At 36.6% G+C, this 22,442-nt stretch overlaps 1 protein-coding gene across 1 annotated transcript in view; it reads right to left on the reverse strand.

Annotated features, from left to right (window-relative positions):
* The window catches only part of SUCLG2 (succinate-CoA ligase GDP-forming subunit beta), a 134,759-nt gene that overhangs the window by 108,539 nt on the left and 3,778 nt on the right, over positions 1-22,442 (reverse strand). The window contains exon 2 of the mRNA XM_068906758.1: positions 1,222-1,363. Coding sequence (XP_068762859.1) covers positions 1,222-1,363 — 142 coding nt within the window. The remainder of the gene's footprint in view (positions 1-1,221; positions 1,364-22,442) is intronic.

The following is a 22,442-nucleotide window of genomic DNA, read 5'->3' on the forward strand; positions in this document are numbered from 1 at the left end:
AAATATTCTGGTTGACATAACAATCTTTTGATTACTAAAAAGCATATCATCTTAATGAAGTTACAGAGATTTAACAAGCCATTATGCTAATCCTATTCAGCTACTGGAGGTCTGATCAGATCTTTGATATGAGTAAGTTGTGTTAATTTATTTTTCAGTGCATAAAATTCAAACACATTTAACTATGTCGTTTGTGCATTATGTGAGACATAAAACAAACAAACAAAAATCCTCCTGTTATTACACAATTAGCCGTCCTCTGACATCTTGATGTATAGTATATTAATTTTAACAAAGGCTAAAACAAAATGAGGAAAATAAGCAAAATACTACTAACAACTTTAAAAAAAAGACAGATAACTCCTCCCCCACCCCCATGGTTAGAACTGGGTGATAAACTTATCTGACCACATTTCCTTTTGAGAGAACAGGCATTATGTAAATTCATTTCTGCCCCAAGTTCTAATTTTACGTACATCAGACTAAAAGGAACAAGTTGTCAGAGATCTCAAATGGAGTTCCAGAAGCATGGTCTTCTCCCCTAGCCGTTATCAAATCCTTTTATGATAGTAAATAACTCACCTTTTCTCTGTTTCCATGTGGACAAACACACTGGGTACATAATTTTTTCATGTATATTTTTCATGCATATTTTATTTTTTCATAGAATCATAGAACAGCTGAGGTCGGAAGGGATCTCCGGAGATCACCTAGCCCATCCCCACCCCTGCTCAAAGCAGGGTCAGCTACAGCAGACAGCCCAGGACTGCATCCAGTTGTTTTTTTAATATCTCCAAGGATGGAGACTCTGCAATCTCCTTCTTCCTTTGCTTTTTATAGAGCTAGTTTTTGTTTGAAAAGTTCTATCTCAGTCCCTTAAATTATAACAAGTATAGAACAACAACAAAAAAATCTTCAAAGCAACCACTCATGAAGTTATTCTCATTTCTGAATTCTCCAAAATGACATAAGTAATGTTAATTAAAGACTTCACATTACATGCTGCTTACAAAACATTTTAGAAATAACAGCAATATTTTTTCAGAGCTTTATCAACTGTTCCTCATATATGAGATGGAGCAAATATTTGTGGTCTGGACAACATATCAAACCCTTACAACAAGCATCAATCTGAAGACTGCGTACAACTTATTAGGAAGCAATTTATTTTCCAGACTGCTATCTAGTGAAGCAGATTCCTCCCATCATCAGTCAACTTACTTAGTCTCTGAGCAGCCTCGAGGGCATCATTTGCAGAATCAGCCACAAAGAATCTCTGAACTGTAACCCCATGGTCTGCCATTAGTTTTTTACTTTGGTACTCCTGCAGGTTCAGCCATCGTCTAGGGGTTAATTGAACAGCCTACAAAAATGAGAGGGGAAAACAACACAATGCTCGTTAAGAACAGTTCATAAAACAGTCAACTGAGCTCTTCATCCTTATGGTTATCTCAAACTAGCAGTTAAAGAACACTGTTTCAGAGAAACGGTAAGACATCCATTGATTTACCCACGTGCCTTTCTTCAACATTTTTGCAGTCAAAGTATGCTGAAATCTATAAAGATTTTCTAAAGCTACACAATGCTCACTGGATGATCTTGGCTAGATAAGATGTGTTGTATTAAACACGAGCAGATTTGCAAATGTACTTGGTTCGAACTCTAAAGTCTATTTACGTTTTTTATGTTGTCCTGTGCTATTAAAAATACTATTAACAGACTTACCTTAAATACAAATTCATTGTTTCACACTAAATATTCCTATTTACACTAAATTTTACACTAAATTTTACATAATTCTTCCCCATAAAATTATTTGAACTGATACTATACATTTATTGCTGTGTATCTGAGAAGAAAAACAACTAAAATGGAATTGGTGTCAATTTTTAAGAAACGTACTAACACGTACTAACATGCATATTATTTTCAGTAGGCTGCTATCTGTGCCTAGTTGGCTGCAGTCCTAGCTATATATGTTGAATAACCCAGCACAACCACTTCCGCCAGGCAAGTCCAGCCACAGCTGGAGAAGAATTTACCTCCCACTCTCAACATACAAGTCTGGATGCCTGCAAGTGCCTGTATATGTTCCATGGATACAAAGATATGACAACCTTACACACAAAAATGTAACACTTACTTGTCTTGGAGGTAAACACATTGCATATAGATAACGTAGAAGTCATGGGTTCTTTACTGAATGATTTAAAGAAAGGACACATTCTCCACACAGGATAAACTGTTACCAACAAAACCAAGAACTAAGGAGCTGTTAAGTTGACATCCTGTTATTACTATACGTACTTCCATAATACATTTATTGGTTTTAAATTAACAAAAACTGCAAAAAAGATATTTTGGGTCCAGCTCTGCAAAAACATTTCTGTGTTTTAAATAAATACCTTGTTTTAAATATTTTTTGATCGCAAGTAGAAACTGATTTCTCTGAAGGTGTCAAACGCGTATCTTCAAAAGTACTACTGGCAATAATAAGAACTCAATGACAAACAGTTCATGCTTGCATAGACCTAACAGATATAAGTTAGATCATATTTTATTAATCTCTACAGATTGGCAGTACCCTTACTCTTTGAATTGTTAGATTATTATAGTCACCCAGAGAAAGAGAGAAATTGAGGAGAAAAGTTATTCTGAAAGGTATCCCCAACTCCTGGCAGGGCTTTAGTTACAGTTCATGCCAGCAAAAGATGCTGTTCTCATATGTAGAGATGAACTGTTGTCTTACTGGCAGAAAGCCCACAATAAATTATTGATCTCTCATGAAGTAAGCAGTACAGCATGCAAGTAGTGCCATACAGCTAGACACATTAGACAAAGAGGGTTATTTACTACATTAATACTTTGATTTCTGACAGCATGATAAATATTATCCTAACGTAGCTTTATACTGAAAATAAAAAACCTCCACGCTAACAGTTTTCAATAATACAAACCCTTTATCACAATATTAGAGCTTTAAATGTTGCATTATATCAAAAGCAAACCTCCATCTGTTGCTGTTTGCTTTGAAACAGAACACAAAAGATCGATGCATTACAGAAATGCAAACCCATCTTTTACAGTATATAACCACATGTTTTTCTGCATGAAGCAACTCCCACAGAACTTAACAAGTTACAAGCTCAGAATGACACGTTTAAATTCTTCTAAGCGTAACCTGGTAAGGTATGCTACAGGAACGGAATACCCATAGAGCATGCTGACCACGTGCCATCTCTAATTTTAGGTAATATTTCTATCATACAGGCTCCTCAGTGTGTTTTCTATTTCTCAAAGTTATTCAGAGACGATACATTATTCAGCTTATACAGTGCCTTGAAATTTGGGGTCACAATTTAAAGTCATTCTTGTAATTTCTGAATTGTAATTTGTTTTCTTATTATAAGACCTCTGTAAGGCTCTATTACTTCACGATCACTTCCACAAAGGGATTAAGACCAGGAGCATGGAGGGACTTGGTATAACCTCCTATGAAAAACAGAGTCAGAGAGCTTAACCAAAAGCTGACTCAGCAGGCCCACAGTTTTTGTCAAGCTACAAACCAGCTTTCAGCGTGACTGGAGAAAACAACAATTTTATCCATGGCATTCATAAATCGTCTCTTCTTTACCATTTCTAAAAAGATCATCTCATAATTATAACATTATTATTATCATGAGGACTTTTGAATGCATCATTACTGATATAAGCATATAAAAATATCAGTTGTATATTTCATAACATTTAATTCATATATTTTAATTCACATGCACATACATACTGCAGAGAAGCATCACTTGTGAGCGCATACTGTTACTTCACGTGTCTGAATCTGAATAGGCAGCCAGGAGTTTACTACTGTGGTTTTTTTTTTTTTTTTTTTATAATCACAGCCATAAGATTAAAATCCATTTGCAAAGGCCCACCTTTCAGCTGTAAGGAGCAGCAAACAAAAGAACATCCCTGAAGTGATTAAAGCCAGCCCCTGCGGAAGAGGAAGCAGGGACCGGAGGAAAGAAAAATAATGCACACCTTGATGAGACTAGCTGGCTTGGAGCCTTTCTGCTCTAGTTAAAAGCTGTATCCAAGAAACACATCTGCCCATTAAGGCCTGAAGCTACAACACAAGAACATCTGCAAATATGCTTCTCTTTCCATTTCTCTTGATCAACAGGGAATTTACAAATCTGACTTTCAGATATAGAAAAATAAGTTCAGACCGTTAGTCAAAGTTGACCGACTAAGATCAAAATTAACAAAAATCACCCATTTAATTTACATCAGAAAGCAAGACACCTTGATGTAAAAAAAGAGTTGTACACAAATTCCATGTTTTTATTTTCCAAAGGAAAGACTAATTCTCCTTAGTTGCTAGTTAATGAAAAGCAATTTAAAACAAAGGATAAGTTTGGTAGCATTCTTTGCTCATCTGTTAGATATTCATAAATTTTTCTTAATTTTTCTATTATGCAATCTTTTGTATTTACTGGACGTCGTATGACCTTTTGAGACGTATGTCAAGCTGCTTTTGGATAGAACTAAAAAATAAAGAAAAATTTCTAAAGTTGCTGTATTAAATAAAAAGCTGAGTTAAACATCTTACTAAGTATTTTTCTTATGCATGTTTACTTACAACCAAATGGTTTATATAGAAAGATCTACAGCTCACAAATGCAGCTAATAAAGAGTGAACACAGTGACCAAAATTTAAAAACTAGGTCTTCAAAACCTAACTTTGACTGAGCATTTACAACAATAAATCTCAATTTTGCTCATACTTGTAATAAGCTGATCTAAGCCAAACAAACTAAAAGGCACATATTCAAGCTAACTCATTCTGGACCAGACTTCTGTTGCTGTTACTTAACAAAAAAAAAAAAAAAAAAAAAAAACACCCACCTCTTTCAGTGTGACTTGTTTTCAAGTTTTTGTTTGGATAGGGGGTGAGTAGTTACAGAATCTGCAATGCAGCGCACAGTCTTGTTGACTGATATCTGCATTGCTAGTTCAAACCAATAATGTTTAAGCAATAACATCTTTTGAAGACTCTTATATAACATGGAGAGCGAAGAGGCACCAGCTAAGGATGGCCACCAGCATTACCTCCCAAGACACGACAGACACAGAGGAGATGACAGCACGCAGGGGAGCAGAAGCTCTGTTTGTTCTACGCAGAAAGGAGTCCCTTCTCCAGTGATGCCCACCTGCTGGGCCGCACGCTGGTGGTAGCTCCAGTCCCTCTCAGTTAATGAGTAAAGCAAGCCTAATGGCTCAAACAGAAAGCTGGAATAAGCTCTACTCCCAGCCACGCTGTTGGCATGTTATGAAAGATTTTGGAATGCATTTTCTAGTTGTAAAATGGATACACCTCCAAATGTTCCGCATGGATATTCCAAATCATTACTGAGATGTTAACACTATATTACACATACATACAGTACACATACATAGACACATAAAGACACAGAGGTCTGTTCTTTTTTAAAAATTAGAAATTCAATATTAAAAAACTATGAGAATATTTCCTCTAAAAATTATGAATGAGACAGGTTTGAGGAACACAGATAAAAATAAGAGAATAAAATTCATTTGAAAGAACTGGCAAAGCAGTCCTGAGGGTGGCAAAACAGAGATCTGTTCTCTGAACCAGCAGTTTTTGGCCAGAAGCCTATGATTCTAAGAGAGGCCGCCTTACTGAACACCAGCTTAAAACTTTCAATCACAACTTTCCACAAAATACAAACTCCTGGTTGTGAATAAACTACTCAATAGAATGAATTAGTACAGTCTACCAGGAGACAGAATACAATATATTGGAGAAATCAAAGTTTGTATTAAAAGCTCTGAAGAGCAAAGAATATGAAAAATTTGCTTTAAAGCACTGGAAGCATACACACCATATGTCTAGAAGAGCTGGCAAAATATAGCAGTCACAAAAGAGATGAAATAAAGTAAAGCCTTGACTCTATAAAGATGACTGCTCTTTCAAGATCATCCTGAAAATAAAAAAAATATTGTAGACATATGCATTTTAGGTTTACAGAACAAAAAATAAGAAAGTGACCACAAGATGTTAGAAGCGTGAGTAAGTGGATGATTCCCAGAACTAATTCCCAACTCAAAGACATTTCAGTTATAGTAAATATATGGCTGAAAGACTGAAAAGCCGCCAGCCTGAACGAAACAAAAACGTAAGAGAGAAAGCAAAAAAAGGAATCAATTAAGTACAAAAATTTGGAAAAATTCTCGTCAGATGAAGTTCTCACCCCCCTCAAACACATTTATACCAGGCAGTCTCAAGAAATTGAGATGGCCTTGAAACAGCAGCAGCTTCCTGGGCATTGTGAATTTCCACGCAGCCTACAGATAGATACCTACCGTCCCTGACGGACAGCAACAGCGCTACTGCACAAAGGCACAGCCTTAAGACTGCCTAGAAAAGAGTTTACAAAGTTGTAAAAGAAAGTTATCTCCCAGAGCTAGTCTTCTATGGACAGACACAATTCATCCTTTCCCTTTGAGGCTTATTAGCAGGGCACTTTAACACGGCACAGAATACAACTCCAGTGTCACACACCTTCCAGTCATGTTATTTATTTTCCCATCCTCCAGCTCTGCTCTTGTCAACAATTTAATTGCTCTCAGCAGCATTAAACAGCACTGCTGCATTCACCGATGCACGCCTGTCTTTTCAGAAAGGCAGACTGAGGAAGTATGATGTAAACTACCATCAGGAAAAATAATTTCAATCTGTAAAGGGGGGGGGGGGGGGAAGCAGGTAAAAGAGAAACTAAAGCAGCAGCTACTTTTTAAGAATTTCTGTTCACTATTGATTCTGACCTCCTTCTACTCCTAGCTTATTCTCCCCTTGAATACTATTACTTCCTCTCTGCACATACTAGTTAGAAAACCATATTGGAAAAAACCATACATCTCTCAAACTTTTCCATGCGGTTTTGTCTACAGTTGAAAAGCAATATGCTTAAACAGTGTAAGCTATATCAGTGTTTTATCTATTTTTTTTGCAAGGAGCGAAATCCTTATCACGTACATTCTGTCACTCCAGTCTGTCAAGAAAGGACTGGAAACAATAAGTGGACTTTACTGAAACCTGAGTTCCTATGTGACCTCTTAAACCTTGTCTTCATAGGATGACAGGCCAGAACTAGGATACCTAGAGCCTTAGTATTTCCACGGGTGGCATTTTCCTTTTAATCTTAGGACCTTTTTCTAACCAAAAAAGTTTTACAACACATCCTACTAAACTTGCACATTCTCATTACTGTAGGCATACCTTAACCTTGAGCGTTAACTTCTGAAAATCTCTGAGTAGTCCAAAGAACGGTGCTAGGTTTAAAATACATTTTTCTAAGGTTTTTTTTTTTTAAATTGTCATCCTACCTCTTCTTAGCATGTTCGCTACAATTTTTTTAATCAAGAAAAAATTGTAATCACTCCAGTGAGAGTATCCGAAAGAAATTAAAATCTAGATAATATGTTCTCATACAGTGTAATAAAGAGAAACTCAAGCTAAAAAATGTAGGCTTTGAAAACTAAGTTCTTATTATAAGGGTAAAGTAAGTATCATTATGTTTTTATTGAAGACTTCCAACAGAACCGATATTACTACAAGGAAAAAAAATAATAGCTTTTAAATGAGCTATTTCTTTATGTTGTGTATTTATATATACACATTATATACAGAGAGCAGCTCTTATCTGAAATTCAGATACGTTGACAGGCGGGTTTTAATTTTAGTTTAAATCATGCAGAAACAAATAAGCTTTAAAAATAAATGAGTTCATAAAGCCGTAAGAAAAGAATACTAGCACATGCACATTTATTATTTCATAGCATAACTTATATAAAAAAATTTTTAAATAAGAATTAAACTAGTCCTAATAAGATTTTTTTAAACATTAAACTTCTAACACAAGGGCTTACCAAAGAGATGACTATACTTAATAGGACTCTATTACAACTGATACCATTTCCTTAGAACCTGACAACAGTATCAAAAACCCTAAACCTCAGATAAATAGAACCAAAGTATAGCATAGCTAGTATAAAACACTTCTAACCAGTGCCAGTATAAAACAGTCCTACCAGTGCAAATTATCTGTCTGCCAATGCAAATTATGCGTCAAATACACACAGTATCAATTTTTATAAATATGGAACGTCTTGTAATAAGTTACACTGGAAACAAATCATTTGGGGAGAAAAACTGGGCTGCCTATGGGAAAATCTTTTAGATGCATCCTGCAACAAAAACAAACAGTAAGTGTGCTTAGCATATGTTATCTAAAATAAAAGCATCTAACTAAAAATCTATTTCTTCATCCAACACATTCTACAGCATTCCAGTCCATTCGTTTCGTGCGCTCCCACCTGCAATATAGTTCCAGGTGCATGGGAAAGAAAACAGACGTGCAAGGGTGACAGCAATGAAAGAGCATACCATTCATCAGTATAAGCAGTAAACATTTGTTATATTTATTGTCTTACACCTGCTGTAACTGACAAAGTTGTGGTAGAAGTTCACATCAGAAGAGAGCATGAGAAATACAACTAAATGGCATAACTTTCATATAAACCAACTCACAAATAGGTATGTTTTATTAGGTCACATATTTGACATTAAACCAAATAAGCCACTGAAAAGACACTAAATGAGTTATTTTAGTTTGCTGACAGTGCTGACAAAGAATAAATAATCAGAAGAGCTTTTCTGAAAGGAAAGAGAAGTTTAAAAAAAGGTGCTATGCTGAACAGAAAAAAAAAAAAAAAACCACAAATGTAAGCCGTAAAATGCAAACATAAGGAGATTATTACATTTTGCTCTGTACAAAAGTAAATACTTTAAGTAAGAAAGAAGATTAAAAGACTCAAGGTAAGAGCGAGGAGCTATAAGGTCTGCTATGTTAAGTCAAACCACATGTCCTCCTTTCCCCAGTGATGACCAGCACCATATGTCTCAGGAAATACTATGAAAACCAGGACAGAGAATGCCCTTCCCAAGTAATATCCTGTGGGCAGCCATGATTCAATAATTTAAATCTTTAAAACAAGAGTTTGCATCCAGACTATACTATTTAAAAGCCACCGAGGAAACTATCTTCCATCAGTATCTCAAACTGACCACTTTAGCTTAGACACAGCATGGCAGTGAGTTCCCTTTGGTATCAGCAGAAGCTATCAACTTCATCTAATACTGAGCATTTTGAGAAAAAATCTCTGTTATATTTATAAATAGGTGCACAGAAGCAGTTTTAGCCTTCAGGAGGAACTCCTGAACATTTTCCTGACAGCAGCAGAGCTTTCCACACTTTTGTCCACATAACAAGAAAAAAAATATTAAGAATTGCTTATTTCTTGTAAAACCTCCTATCATAACACTGTAAGTAAACTTAAAACATCAGCGCTCGATTTTAAAATCTTCACAGGCACAGTGAGAAATCTTGTAAGAGTTAAGTTCTATTATTTTTTCCTATAAGCAGGAATTCATTTTAACTGGATTAAAACAAAGACAACACACAAAAGACTCCAGTTAACAGTTACAGGCCTTTTGGTTCCCAATTTACTACTTAAAATATACCACATGGTATCTTGTGCAGTAAAATGCAGTATGTCCCAAAAGAAGAGAAAAAGAAAAAAAAAGTTGCACTTACAAGTTCTTTAAGGGCTACAACATTTTGATCAATAAACTGGAAGGGCAATTTACTGTTTTATACTACTGAACCATATACTTACTTTTCAGAGTGAGTGAGATCCATCACTGCAATTGTTAAGGTTTATGTAACACTCAACTTCACATTCAAAGAAAAAAAGGAAAAAAAAAAAAGAAAAAAACCACCACATTGCTATTTACTAAAGCTATAGACAGCCTGTTCATGTGGGTGATTACTAGTATTCTTAACTATATGACTCTTTGAAACATGATGTTTATGTTTACGTTAAATAACTAAATTATTCTCTTCATACACACAAAAAGGTAGAAAAGCTGTGGGTTTGGTTATAAAGAAAGCACAAACAGTTAAAAATATTATTACTAGGATATCCTGTTTTAAATAAAATTATTACAAAAATCAGATTCGCACTGTTGAGAGTATGGCCAAGAGTTTTAAAAGTGTAAGCTTTTTTTTAAGTATGCAAATTCGAGAAGTTTCAAAAGAGTGAAATAGGCAACTGCTTCTGCTAAGAAGTCCATATTCTTGAAAATTTAGCTATTACTGTGGGTGAACAAATCGTGATAGCAAAGCCTAAAGTTCAATCCTATTTTGGAAAATCTTTGTCAAGTACTGCCATAAATACCATATTAAGTTTATTGTGTCACTGTAAAACTTATTCAAAGCTGAGTGCTCTGTAGCTTCTGAAAATAGTAATCCATCCTTAAGTGATGCTTACACTGAGGGAGAAGTGTAATCAGCTAAATCCACAGGCAGTTCAGTGACCTTTAGATAGGAGCACATTCAAAGGATGGAGCAGTTGCTGCCAGTGCGCTCCTGCAATCCAGGAAAACCAGTGCTGAGCTATACCAAGCTCCAGACTTTCCAGCTGATGCAAATATGAGTTTAGAAAGCTTGCCACCGTTCTCCTGTTTTCCGTGCAGTACCTTCACCTAGTTATACAGCCTCCGTAACAGCACGGTGCTTGTCTCGCTTAAAGCGGAGAAGCCAATGCATGAAAGAAGTGGGCACTACAATGCTGTGGTTTCATATTTCTGCCCAGCCCGCCCCGAGGCTGTACAGCTCCAATTACTTCCTCTTGTGTCCCTCAGCCTGAAGGGAGCCAGTTTAGCAAGCTAATCCAGCAGAAAACTTTCTTCTTTTCTTGCCAACTTAGCTCTCGCCACGGGGCCTGGTGAAAGCAAGAGGCAGGAACGCACTGGTGGGGATGCAAGCGCTCCTTCTGACCACCGGCTAACCCTTGCACCAGGTTAACAGTAACGCTGACGTGCACCATTGGCTGCAAACCAAGCCTGGAGAAGATGATACGACACAACATGCTAAGCACCCAACTACTCATTTCTTTCTAAAGCAGTTATTCAGATTCACTACAGAGGTCATTAGGGAGAACAGCAACACTTCACAAGAGCTATAGTTCGAAAGTCTACAGTTTAAAACAGTTTAAGGATATTTTTATTATATTCAGTGCTTGTATCACCATTTTAATGCTAGTTCATGTAATCAAAACAAGAGTTTAGTTAAATCTTCCCCCAAAGACTTTCACAGAGTTCAAGGAAAAGCCAATTTCTCCTGTCATGTTGCAAGATTCTTTTAATAGCAGCCACTGCAAAACCGAGATAGGAAGGCAGGAATTACAGCGCATCACAGCAGGAAACATCAAGATGGTGACAAACATCAAAGAAATAAAGGAAAAGAGCTTTCCTGAACTAGTAACATGTCAATTCTAGAAAAGGAAGATATTTTATCTGAAGGGCTAAGGAGGGTGTATTTAGCCATCTTATCCTTTTTAGTCACGGGAAATCACTTTTCTTGTTCCTCCAAACAAAACCGGTAGTGATCATTCTAACGTACCATAGTAAGATCAAGGATATAAGCTACAGATTACCAACCTGTAGACAACACAACATATTAAAACCTAACAGATGCCAGCTGACATCACTAGCCGTTTGAAAAACAGGCAGTCACCAAATACAAACAGAACAAGAATTTGTTTAATGATCATGCTAATTTATTGAACTTTTATTAGATAGATATATAGCCAGTATTGATGAGTGCCCTAAAACGTTATAAAGTATGGTTGAATTGTTTCACAACAAATCAAAATAGAATATGCTCTACACTATTTAAAGGAATATTAAAAGCCTGGCTGTGAGTGAATCTTCAGAGCTGGCCCTCTGAAAATTACAAGTTTTCAGACCTCTACCAACACAAAAGCCTACGGCTGCAGTAGAAGAATTAACGTCTGTGCCTTACACACCAGTTCTGACCCTTGTGAACACGGGTGTGAGAACGTGGCCACCGGCCATAAAAGTTTCAGTGCATTATAAACCCCTGCAGAGGCATATGCTGGATCAGGCATGTGCTAACGCACATTTGTTCTCGCAGGGAGAGACTTACAGAAACTGTTTGAAACCATATACCAGCACTGTTGAGCTCAATAAGGCAGAGTTCAAAGGAGTCTGATTAGCACTCTGAAGAATATGGTATGTCGTGTTTTCCTCATAACCTTCCACCAACCTTTTTCTTTTTTCATGTTTTTTTTTTTGTGCTACTAATAAATTCTAACATACCTGTAGGAATAGCGTAGTAAAAGACTGTCCATCTACAGAATTACTGCAAATGTAACATGGCCTTGAAAACAAAAGCAGGTATTTCAACACAATTTCTCTTTCCTTGTGTGTGGGCTGCATCTAGTTTCTCTTTTTCTCTCTAAAGAATGTGACTTAAACAGTTCCTCAACTAAGAAGGAAAAAGCAGTTGGTTTTTCACTCAAAGAGTCACTACAAACAATATCTGTCAGTTTTTAATCATTTATTCATAGACAACTTAAATAAGAAACAACTACTTTTTCCTTTAAATTTCAGTTTTAGCCAAAAGCAGATTTGTTTCAATAATACTATAGAAATGAACTATGATCATGTATGTCAGTCAGCATAAGTTAAACACCTATAAAACAGTATCTGCAACAATATGGCCATATTAGCTATGCTACTGCTTTTTGAGGAGGAAAGGCAAAAAGCCAGCCGCAAAGATTTCAGCAGGGTATACTTAAGTCACAGAAAAAAGATCTAATATTTCCACACAATGAAGGAGGGAGCATAGTATCAAGATTCTGCAGAAACCATTGAGAAAAGAACTGTTCCTGCCTCAACAAGTAAGAGCCTACCCTGAATGCAAAAATTAACCCGGAAGAGTGAATGATTTTACCAAAGATATAAGCCTACTGAATTTGAATGGAACAGAAAAAAAAGAAAAAAAAAAATCTGATCCCCTCACAGAAATGGGTAAAGGTCCCTAAACTCTCTCATTAGTTGAATCATCAGTGGTGCAAGATAATCTAACTTAAAAATTGCATGTGGCCCTCTTAGAGCTTTGTAAACTTCCGATCGAAATGCCACCATGATGTGGGACTTAGAACATTTCACTCATGACCTGTTATCTCAAAATTAATTCATTAATAAATATATAAAATACCATGAGAATTCAATCCTTCCACTTCTAAAATAACACTCCCTGCTACTAAAAAATATATTTAACTGTAATGATATATTAACAAATTTTCTTTTTGGAAACACATAACGATACTTCAACACATCCCTCTTGCTTTTTGATTCAGCACTCTACAGCCCCTCTTAACGCTGGACTCCTCAGCTGCGAAGGAGGAATGTCAGGACGTCCATCAGTTCTAAAGTAGTTCATTGCTGCCGAGGCTCTCATCGTTTTATTTATCTCTTTCATTAAAGCCCACCTTCTAAATCTTTCTCCAGCGGCTCCAACCCCAAACAGTAACACTCTGCTGCTCTATAACAAATGCAACAGAAACGTCAGAGGACTCCAGCAGATAGCATCCAAGTAGTTCACGTATTATTCACAATTCTGAAGGTTTCATTTACAAAGCCATACAAAATGGAACAATATCTATTCAGGAAATATTCCCTTTAACCCTGAGTCACAGTAATACATACATGAGGAACATGAACTTTCCCAAAAGTTGGAGAAGCATCTCAATTATGTCTGGACTATTTCACAGTATTACAGATAAAATGGTAAGGATTATTTAGCGTTTGCCAGTCTCTAAGTAAATGTACTCAGGATAGAAGTGGGGCTGAAAATCCTAAATGGTTATTTTAATAAAACTAAAGTGCCTCCCTTAATAGTTCTCCTGAATGTTCTTGCTAACTCCCTACTACAAGAAACCTTTTTACTTCAAGAGAATTTGAACATTTTTCTTTGTACCTTTCTGTCCTACTATGTTCTTTTGATTTTATCTTGCACTCCCTCCTGTCCTTTTATAATCAGTGTGATTGCAAACTGATTGATCCCAGGCTTAACCTTTGCACTCCCCAGGAAATAATGCAGTGTGGTGTGGCGTTCCCACGCTGCAGGACTCATTTGGGTCACTAGCTCAAGAAAAAACTGCACAATTCCATTCCAGTGTGCCTTTAGATCCCATTTAAAAACAGCTTTCTGATTTATCCTTGTGTTTACTTCTCATGCAAGGACGAAAGTGAACTTGAAGCAAAGCCTTCACTCACTGCAGATTTAAAATCTTTGGTAACGATGATACTTTATAAACTTAACGTACAGCTTGCTTACACACAGGGATTTTGACAGCTATTCTGTAAATACACTCTCCCACCCACTAACCTTCATTGTAAACTACCACCAACATGCACAGGGTCAGACTTGAGCTCCTTCTGTCATTCTAATTCTCATTATCTCAGAAAAGTAGAATCTCAGCCCACTTCCAAACCATTCTTGTGCACTACTAGGCAGATTTGAGCAGCTACCACCTGGCCGATATTTCTGGATGCCTGTGGATATGATTTCGAGGACTCCAGCAAGTAGAAGAGAGATGGTGGAAAGAGCATCCTCTTAAGCAATAAGATCCCGACTTCATTATGCCATTTACCATAACTTACCAGCCTGCTGATTGGCAGCGGTTGCAGTTAGGCTGATACAAACTGACCTCTAAATTAAGGAGGGCATAGCCAAATCCTGGACAACCTCCATCCTGCACCTCAACACAGGGAAGTAGCAAGACTTCTATTCACCTACAAACAATAGTAACAGAACATACATCCAAAAGAAATGGATGCAAATTAAGAGGCAGCACACTTTAGTTCTCTGATGCATTCTGCATAGTATTTAAAGGCTGACTGGGCAGAGCCCGACTAAAATTCACCTGACCAGTCAATCATTAACAACTTGGAAAACCTAGCCTCAGATGAGATGAAAACTTCCCGGTTTGAACAGCATTCCTAAGGCCATATAACAAATAGCATGTCAACAAAACAAAACAACTCATCTCAAACCAAAGCCACTAGTACATTCAAAGGGGCAACCAATTTTTCAAGGCTGCCTGGCTGGGGAACATGTGATCTGCTTACTTCAAAAAACACTTGCAAAACAGTTTTTTCTTGCATTCTTTGCACAAACTTCAGCACAATAAAATATTAAAGACATTTATTGTGCATCCACATATGCCCAAGAAGCAGGGGTGCTCACAGAAGCTTTACACCTCGAGAATCAATTTTCAAAGGTTCTAAATAAGCCTTTGCTTGGGTAAAAAGTAACAAGAATATGAATTCACAGACTCAATTTCTGCTTTTGTCAATGGGCTAGCTATCAATAGCGATATTTTGCATTAGTAATTAATTCTAGTCAAATTATGCCTATTTTGCTTATTTCAAACTTCAAAGCTTTAAGGAAAGCATACTTTCCTGACCTAAAAAATATGGGCTTTGAAGTATCTGATGAAAATAAACTCATTGCCATATACAACTGGATAATCAGTTGCAGAAAATACTGTAATACCTTCCCTGCCTTTGCAAACAAAGCAAGATCGTTGGTGATATGCATTACTTACCCAAAAAGTGAAATGAGCTATCTTCTCCTCATAAATTGGAAATGTTCTTTTATTTTAGATATCTTGAGGGAAATTTAATATTTTTGCTCTCATCTTATAAAATGTTTAATTCTTATTTTGTTACAAGATTAAAAGTATACTTTTATGTAAACTATGAACGAATGCTTTACACATTAAACAAAACCAGAAAGAAAATCGTAAACTATTTCACCACCAACCAAGAGATATAGCGTGTATGATATCCAGAGTATGCCCAGTATGAATTTTTGTATGCTTCATCCTAATTAAGCTTCCTGAATTTTTAGGAAAACTCAAACATTGGCCAACGTGTCAATTAGAAATGCTTCTGAATTCCTGACTCAAGTGATCAAATCTATCAAAGCAGCTTTCCCTCCTGCTGCACCCTGAAAGAATACTTGAAAAAGTATCAAGTCTCAATGGTATTTTATGGAAAACATTGATATACTGTCAATTTAAACAGTTTGAGCTCTATTTTCATCTTCTCTTGTCTTCATAGGGAAGTAAATATGAAACATAATCACAGTTTACATATTTTTGTTCCAGCTCTTTAATATATGAAGTCAAACCACGATAATTTCCATATTCCCCAGTTGTGTCATCACAGTACATTATGACTTTGAGCAATACGCAGCATAACACTCCTAAGCAATAAAGATGTAAATGCCCACAGCAGCAGGAGAAGAAATACAGAAAAGTATCCACGCAAACAGTTCTATTGAGTCCCTAGTCATAGATGATTTACTTCACCAGTGCAGAACGGACCATAACAGTTTCTATCCTAGAAGTACCAAAAAACTGACTGGTACTCAAATATTTGTTTTAAATCAGAATGCTTCACCTTTTACTGTTAATAAATCTTGTTTTTAATTAGACCTTTTGACTCAGATTGACATGAAGCAAACTCAAAGCAACATACGTACTAAATGAAGGTAGCCTTCTGAATTCTTGGGCAGAGACCTGGGGAAAAGTCAGAAACCTGCCACAGAATAATCAATGAAAGTATGCCTTTAGTAGGAAACTAAAGGTTAAGAACATTTTTCCTTCCTTTACAGGTCACTTTCCTATTACTATTTCTCCATTATTCACACTGAAAATTCACCCTGCTGCCATGCTCAAATCCAAAAGCATGCTTGTCTAGAACACTATGAACAGCATTATCTGTTCATCATCATCAAAGGCTCTGACCTTAACGTGGATTTCTACATTCCCAAATCACTGATCAAACATTCCAGACAAATGAAAGGCTACTTTAAGTCATCTTCAAAACAAAAGCTATATTTGATTTCTTCCTTCCTGGAAATGCAGGTGCATTCGCTGCCTGTGCTTAGCCATTTGGAGTGACTGAAGCTTTCAGACATGGGGAAGTTCAGCGTACAATAAAAGCTAATCAGCGAGCAATCCTCGCTGGGAGAGCAATTCTTCATCAGAAGCATGTTCATCGAGCAGCTTTTTAAAAACACTGTCTACCTGCCAAGTGATAACATTAATCAGGCCTTAAGTGACAGAGGTCACCAGCAAAGCCAGTGTCAACTCAAAATGGTTGCTCATGAGAGACAGTACACCTACTGGCCTCAGGCTCCTCTGGGACAAAACACTAAGCAAGACATCCTATCTCCACCTTAAGTCTCCTACTGCTGTAGGAATGGTCTAGAGAAGAAAAAAAAAAAAAAAAACCTGTACATAACTGAGCATGATGGAGGGTTTTCAAGAATACTTTTGTTACTGGATTTTCAAAGGAATAGAATGTATTACTGAGGTCTGAATGTATTACTGACTTAAAAAACACATTTTGCTCTTTAATCTTCAAATCTAACTTTATTTCACTCTTGCCAGATGCCATCAGTGTTGTAAGAGAGATCTCTGCACTATGGGAAGAACGTATTGAAAAATTATTGGACGTTACAAGCATTAACCTGTAACAAATTCAAAGAGCAATCAACTGGAGACTGAATCAACTGGCAACTGAAAATTCATCATTTCTACTGTAAGCCACATAGACTTCTGTTACCAGCGACAGACTATCGGGCAGCTAGAAGATTATGAAAATGGACTGACCAAAATAACCTCTCCATTAACACTGCACAGAGAGGAAATAACTGAGAGAACATGGAAAGAAGAGAAGACTGAAGGGAGATCTTATCAATGTGCATAAGTATCTGAAGAGAGGGTGTCAAAAAGATGGGGCCAGACTCTTCTCACTGGTGGCCAGTGACAGGACAAGAGGCAACGGGCATAAACTGAAGGAAGTTCCAGCTGAACATGGGGAAAAACTTCTTTACTGTGAGGGTGACTGAGCCCTGGAACAGGTTGCCCAGACAGGTTGCGGAGTCTCCTTCCTTGGAGATATTCAAAAGCCATCTGGACACAATCCTGGGCAACGTGCTCTAGGTGACCCTGCTTGAGCAGGGGAGTTGGACTAGATGATCTCCAGAGGTGCCTTCCAATCTCAATCATTCTGTGATTCTTCCTGATCAGGTGGTCTGTAGCAGACACCTACTATAATGTCACCCATGTCAGTCTGCCCACTACCTCTGAGCCATAGGCTCTCAACCGGCTGGCTTATCTGTCCCTAGGCAGAGCTACTCTCTCATGTGAAACATTTCATATCATGTTTAAAGAGAGAGTTACATGTCAGTTCCTCTATTCCCTACATTTATGGCTTTACCTCAATTTCAATCTGAGCCAATTAAATGAAAAACAAACACAGATTGAAACTCTGCATGAAAGAATTCAATGAAATAGACTCACCTTTTTCAATAGGTTTGGAGTAGCAGAATTGAAGCAGCGAGCAAATTTAAGGTAAAATACAATTAATTCCTGATGCCATCTTCAGAACTTAAAAATGCTAAGCAAGGAATCTACAGAGAGTAAAAAGTATTCTGTTGCTTTTAATTTCATTTTCATCTACAAATTGTGTAGATATCTTTTATCTTATTTATCTCTTATTATAATTTGCACATGCAGTTCCCTCCATAACTGGAATTTCCTAGACGCTTTCATAGCGATATTGGGTACGATCAACTTTTCTTTTCTATGCTAAGGGCTAACTGCTTCCTTGGCTGCCACTAAATTAGCAGATGTGAAGTTAAACTGTTCTTTTATCCATGGATCCCTTAAAGGAAGATCTCAAAAGAATGATGAAGCATTTCAACGGTAATTTGTACCTGTTTTTAGTTTGCCGCTTCATATTTTTTAACCAAAAGTCTTGGACTATCACATAAACCTATCAAACGTGATCAAAGATCTCCCTTAATTCTCCATTCCTGACGAATCATACAAAACTTTCACGACTCAGAAAGAATTTAGGTAGACAAGAGTTACATACCAAAGATACGTAAGAGTGAGTCTCTCCTCCTGACACAACCTGAGACTATTGCTCATTGCTTATATTCCTCAGAGTCTATCTAGTTCTGCAATACTTTGCCATTTTTCATCTTTCCCAGTTACTGTTTCCATGAGTTTCCTTATTGCTCCAGAAGTACTCTAAATGCACACTGTATGAATGGGTGCTTTAAAGTTGCTGCTACTGATTCTCTCAAAATATCCATCCATTCTCAGACAATGAAAACGCTTCCATTTATAGTTTAATCATAAAAAAGTAAAGGATATCCCTTTTGTTCCAAAGTGAATTATCGTACACTGAATCCTGAAGGTCAGTATTTGGTCTGTTCCACCTTCCTCAAGACAAATTCTCAGATCTATTAACTTAAAATGATTATGCACTATATAAGAAGTCACATATTTACTCTGCAAAGGCAGAAAGCACACTGCAAAGCGGCAACATTTATAACGCCTCTTCTACAAACTAATTTAGCTGATAAGGACTTGCATATAACCTTTGGTCCTTCACTTGTAAACAACAAGAATCTATACCCTTTTATTATGAAAAGAAAGCTGAAATCCAAATCATTAATTATACAAAGATACAAATGATAGAGGCAAGCTTAAACTACTCTGCACTCTAGGGCCAATCAATAAAGCAGTACTGCACAAATTAAAGATGAACAGGATGAACAAAATTGACCTGTCACCAAGCACTATTAATGTGCAAGGTAAATAAACTCATATGAATAATAATGAATTTCAAAATGTTAAAAAGGTGCTTTGCTTCAATGGAACACTCTGAGTGAAAGAGCCCAATCCACATGCATCCACCATTGGGCATAGTGTCTAGATCTTTACAAGTTTTGATTATAGACTTAGATGATATTAGATCGCCACAGAAATAAGGCAAAAGATATTTTAACTTCAGAATACAAATTCTTTTGGTTTAGAAAACCTATGAGCAAGGAGAAAGGCAGACAGAGACCAGCAAAAAAACCACATGGGTAAATCTTCTCAATAAATCAGCACTTTTCAGATAAAAGTGATATTCACAAACTTTTATTTACTAAACATTTTGTGCTGTTAATCAGTATAAAACTTTACCTGAGAATTTAAAAATCGTTATAACAAACAAGTGTAAACAATTGCTGTTGTTCAGTTATTTCATTCATAAAATCAATGTCACCACCAGCATCATGTCACAAATTTAAAAAAAAAACAAAACATACACACACACAAAACCCACCAGCTTTGCATTCCTACTTTCTTCGCCATATTAAAGAAAGGCTTTGACTTACAGTTTACTCTTTAGTTGAATTTGTTTTAAACAACATCAGAGCATTGGAGACTTCAATAGCATCTACCCAGCATCACATCATATGTCCACTAGTAAGGAATTTTTCACAATAGTCAATGTAATGTAATGTCTGATTAAATTCATGCCTACTCCTACTGTGTTATCTATTCAAAATAAGATCAACAGCTAGCTATTAATTATGGATTAATGTTTAATTACCAGTTCCAAAGTTATTGTCATAATCAGTTGCACTGATAACGTGATTTCCACGTCCCATATTTTATTAAAATGCTACAAGGAAGGGTGAGAGAGATGAGTCTACAGCTAACTGATTCACAGATGGCTAGAAACTGGCTTTTTCTGTGGAGAATATTAAAAAAGGGAATTTTCTGGAGTCAGTCCTTAGGGTATATGCTCAAAGCTGCAGAATATAGACTCAAAGCTGCACAGAAAGATTGGACTGTCGGAAGTAATAACAAGCTGAGCTACTTGCTAAAGGTGTGGTCAACTGCAAAATAAATAAATAAATCACTAGGGGCTAAGTAATCCCAACTAAGTATCTGTATGTGTCCCCAAGGCAGGAAAAAGGAAAGATTATATCTCTAAACACTAAATAAACAAACTACTAACTTATGCTGAATGTGAACCTTCCAAAAGAGAAGTATAGTGGAAAAATGATCTGCCTGTAAGAAACAACCAAATCCCAACAGATTGTAAATACTCATCTCATCTTTCTGTATTCCCAAAAGAATCTCAACATCTTCACACAGTCCTCATGGTACCCTTGTTGTCATTCATCAATCATCAAGAACAAAATAAAGTTTAAAAGGAAAAAAAATTGCCACACAATACTGAAAATCTGCCAGAGAAAGAGAAGAACAGGAGGAAACAAGAAAAACACTTAGATACCCATAAAAGAAACACAGAGCATGCCCATCCGCGTTTTTAACTAGTACCTCAGAAGTCAGATCAATGAAAACAAACACTTGCTTTTACAGAAAATCTTTAATTAATCTTACATATGCCCAAGCAAAGTAAGAAACATCTTGGGGTGAACTGGTTGGAAATTAAGATAAGAGAGAAGCTCACTTATCCTCAGCCAGATTTAAGAACTCAGATGTCCCAGCTAATTCTCAATCTGATGTCACATTCATGAAGGCTGCATTTTCTTGTCTATATCCTGAATGACTAGTTGAAGTTTCAAAAATGGTCAATAAATGCAGAAAAGTGCAATGCTTTTCTACTTCTGGATAAAGCTGTGAATAGCACATTGCTCTTCAGTCACAAGGTCCACCAGTATAAAACTACCATCCAAAAAAAAAAAAAAGTTACAGTCTAAGGTTAGGTCATTTCCCTCTTCCAACCCCCAAAAGGATTTGGTAACAATGTGTCTAATGCAACTGCCAAGGAGGACTGGGCCAAGCATCTGCTCCACTCTGACATTTTAGTATTGTCTGCAGTTTGGAGAGGGCTTTACAGTTGTTTGGTTTGGATACCTATAAAAAGAAGCTGTTTGTAAAAACCAGCAGGCTTATGCACTGCCTGTCTCTAAGTAATAAACCTTAAAGTTATAGCAAAACTGTCAACCAGGAAAAGCCAAACTGGGAAACAGTCTGAACCGTCAAGAATTTTAAGACATTAACATAAAGCCAAAGGAAAAAATAAAAAAATAAAAAAAATAAAATCTGACACTGAAGTACAGCTTTTGAAGACCTGAATTGAAAGTTATTTTCAATAATGTTTCCTGTTGCACAGAAGATCATTAACTTCACTTACACCTGATGACTTCTTAACAAAGACAAAATTTTCCCTGTTAACAAGGCTTTATAGATATTCAAGTTGAGGAATTTAATGCATCTGCAGTAGGTAACCTTGAACCATTCTCTATTTTCAACCTATAGAGGCATTCAGAAGATGTCAAAACAGGGATTGTGTTGCATCTCTTTTTATGTTCAATATGCAGGAAATTTGGAAATGCTAGGGTAGGGACCAAGGACAGTTTTGAAGGCTAGGACAGGGAGGCATAATGCACTAGCCATATCTGCTCACTGTATTAGAAAACTCAAGGTGCATCTTAAGCATTTTGTTATGATTTTGTTTTAATTGTTCCTTATTTATATACATTGCTGAAATCCACCGTATCAGGCTATTTTGAAAACACAGCATTCTCCCAAAGGGCCCAATCCAACTCCCATTCAAATAAACAGCCTTCAACGGAGCCTATTTGTTGCTAGCCAAC

The sequence above is a fragment of the Struthio camelus genome, chromosome 14 (genome assembly GCF_040807025.1).
Source record: "Struthio camelus isolate bStrCam1 chromosome 14, bStrCam1.hap1, whole genome shotgun sequence".
Lineage (NCBI taxonomy): Eukaryota > Metazoa > Chordata > Aves > Struthioniformes > Struthionidae > Struthio > Struthio camelus.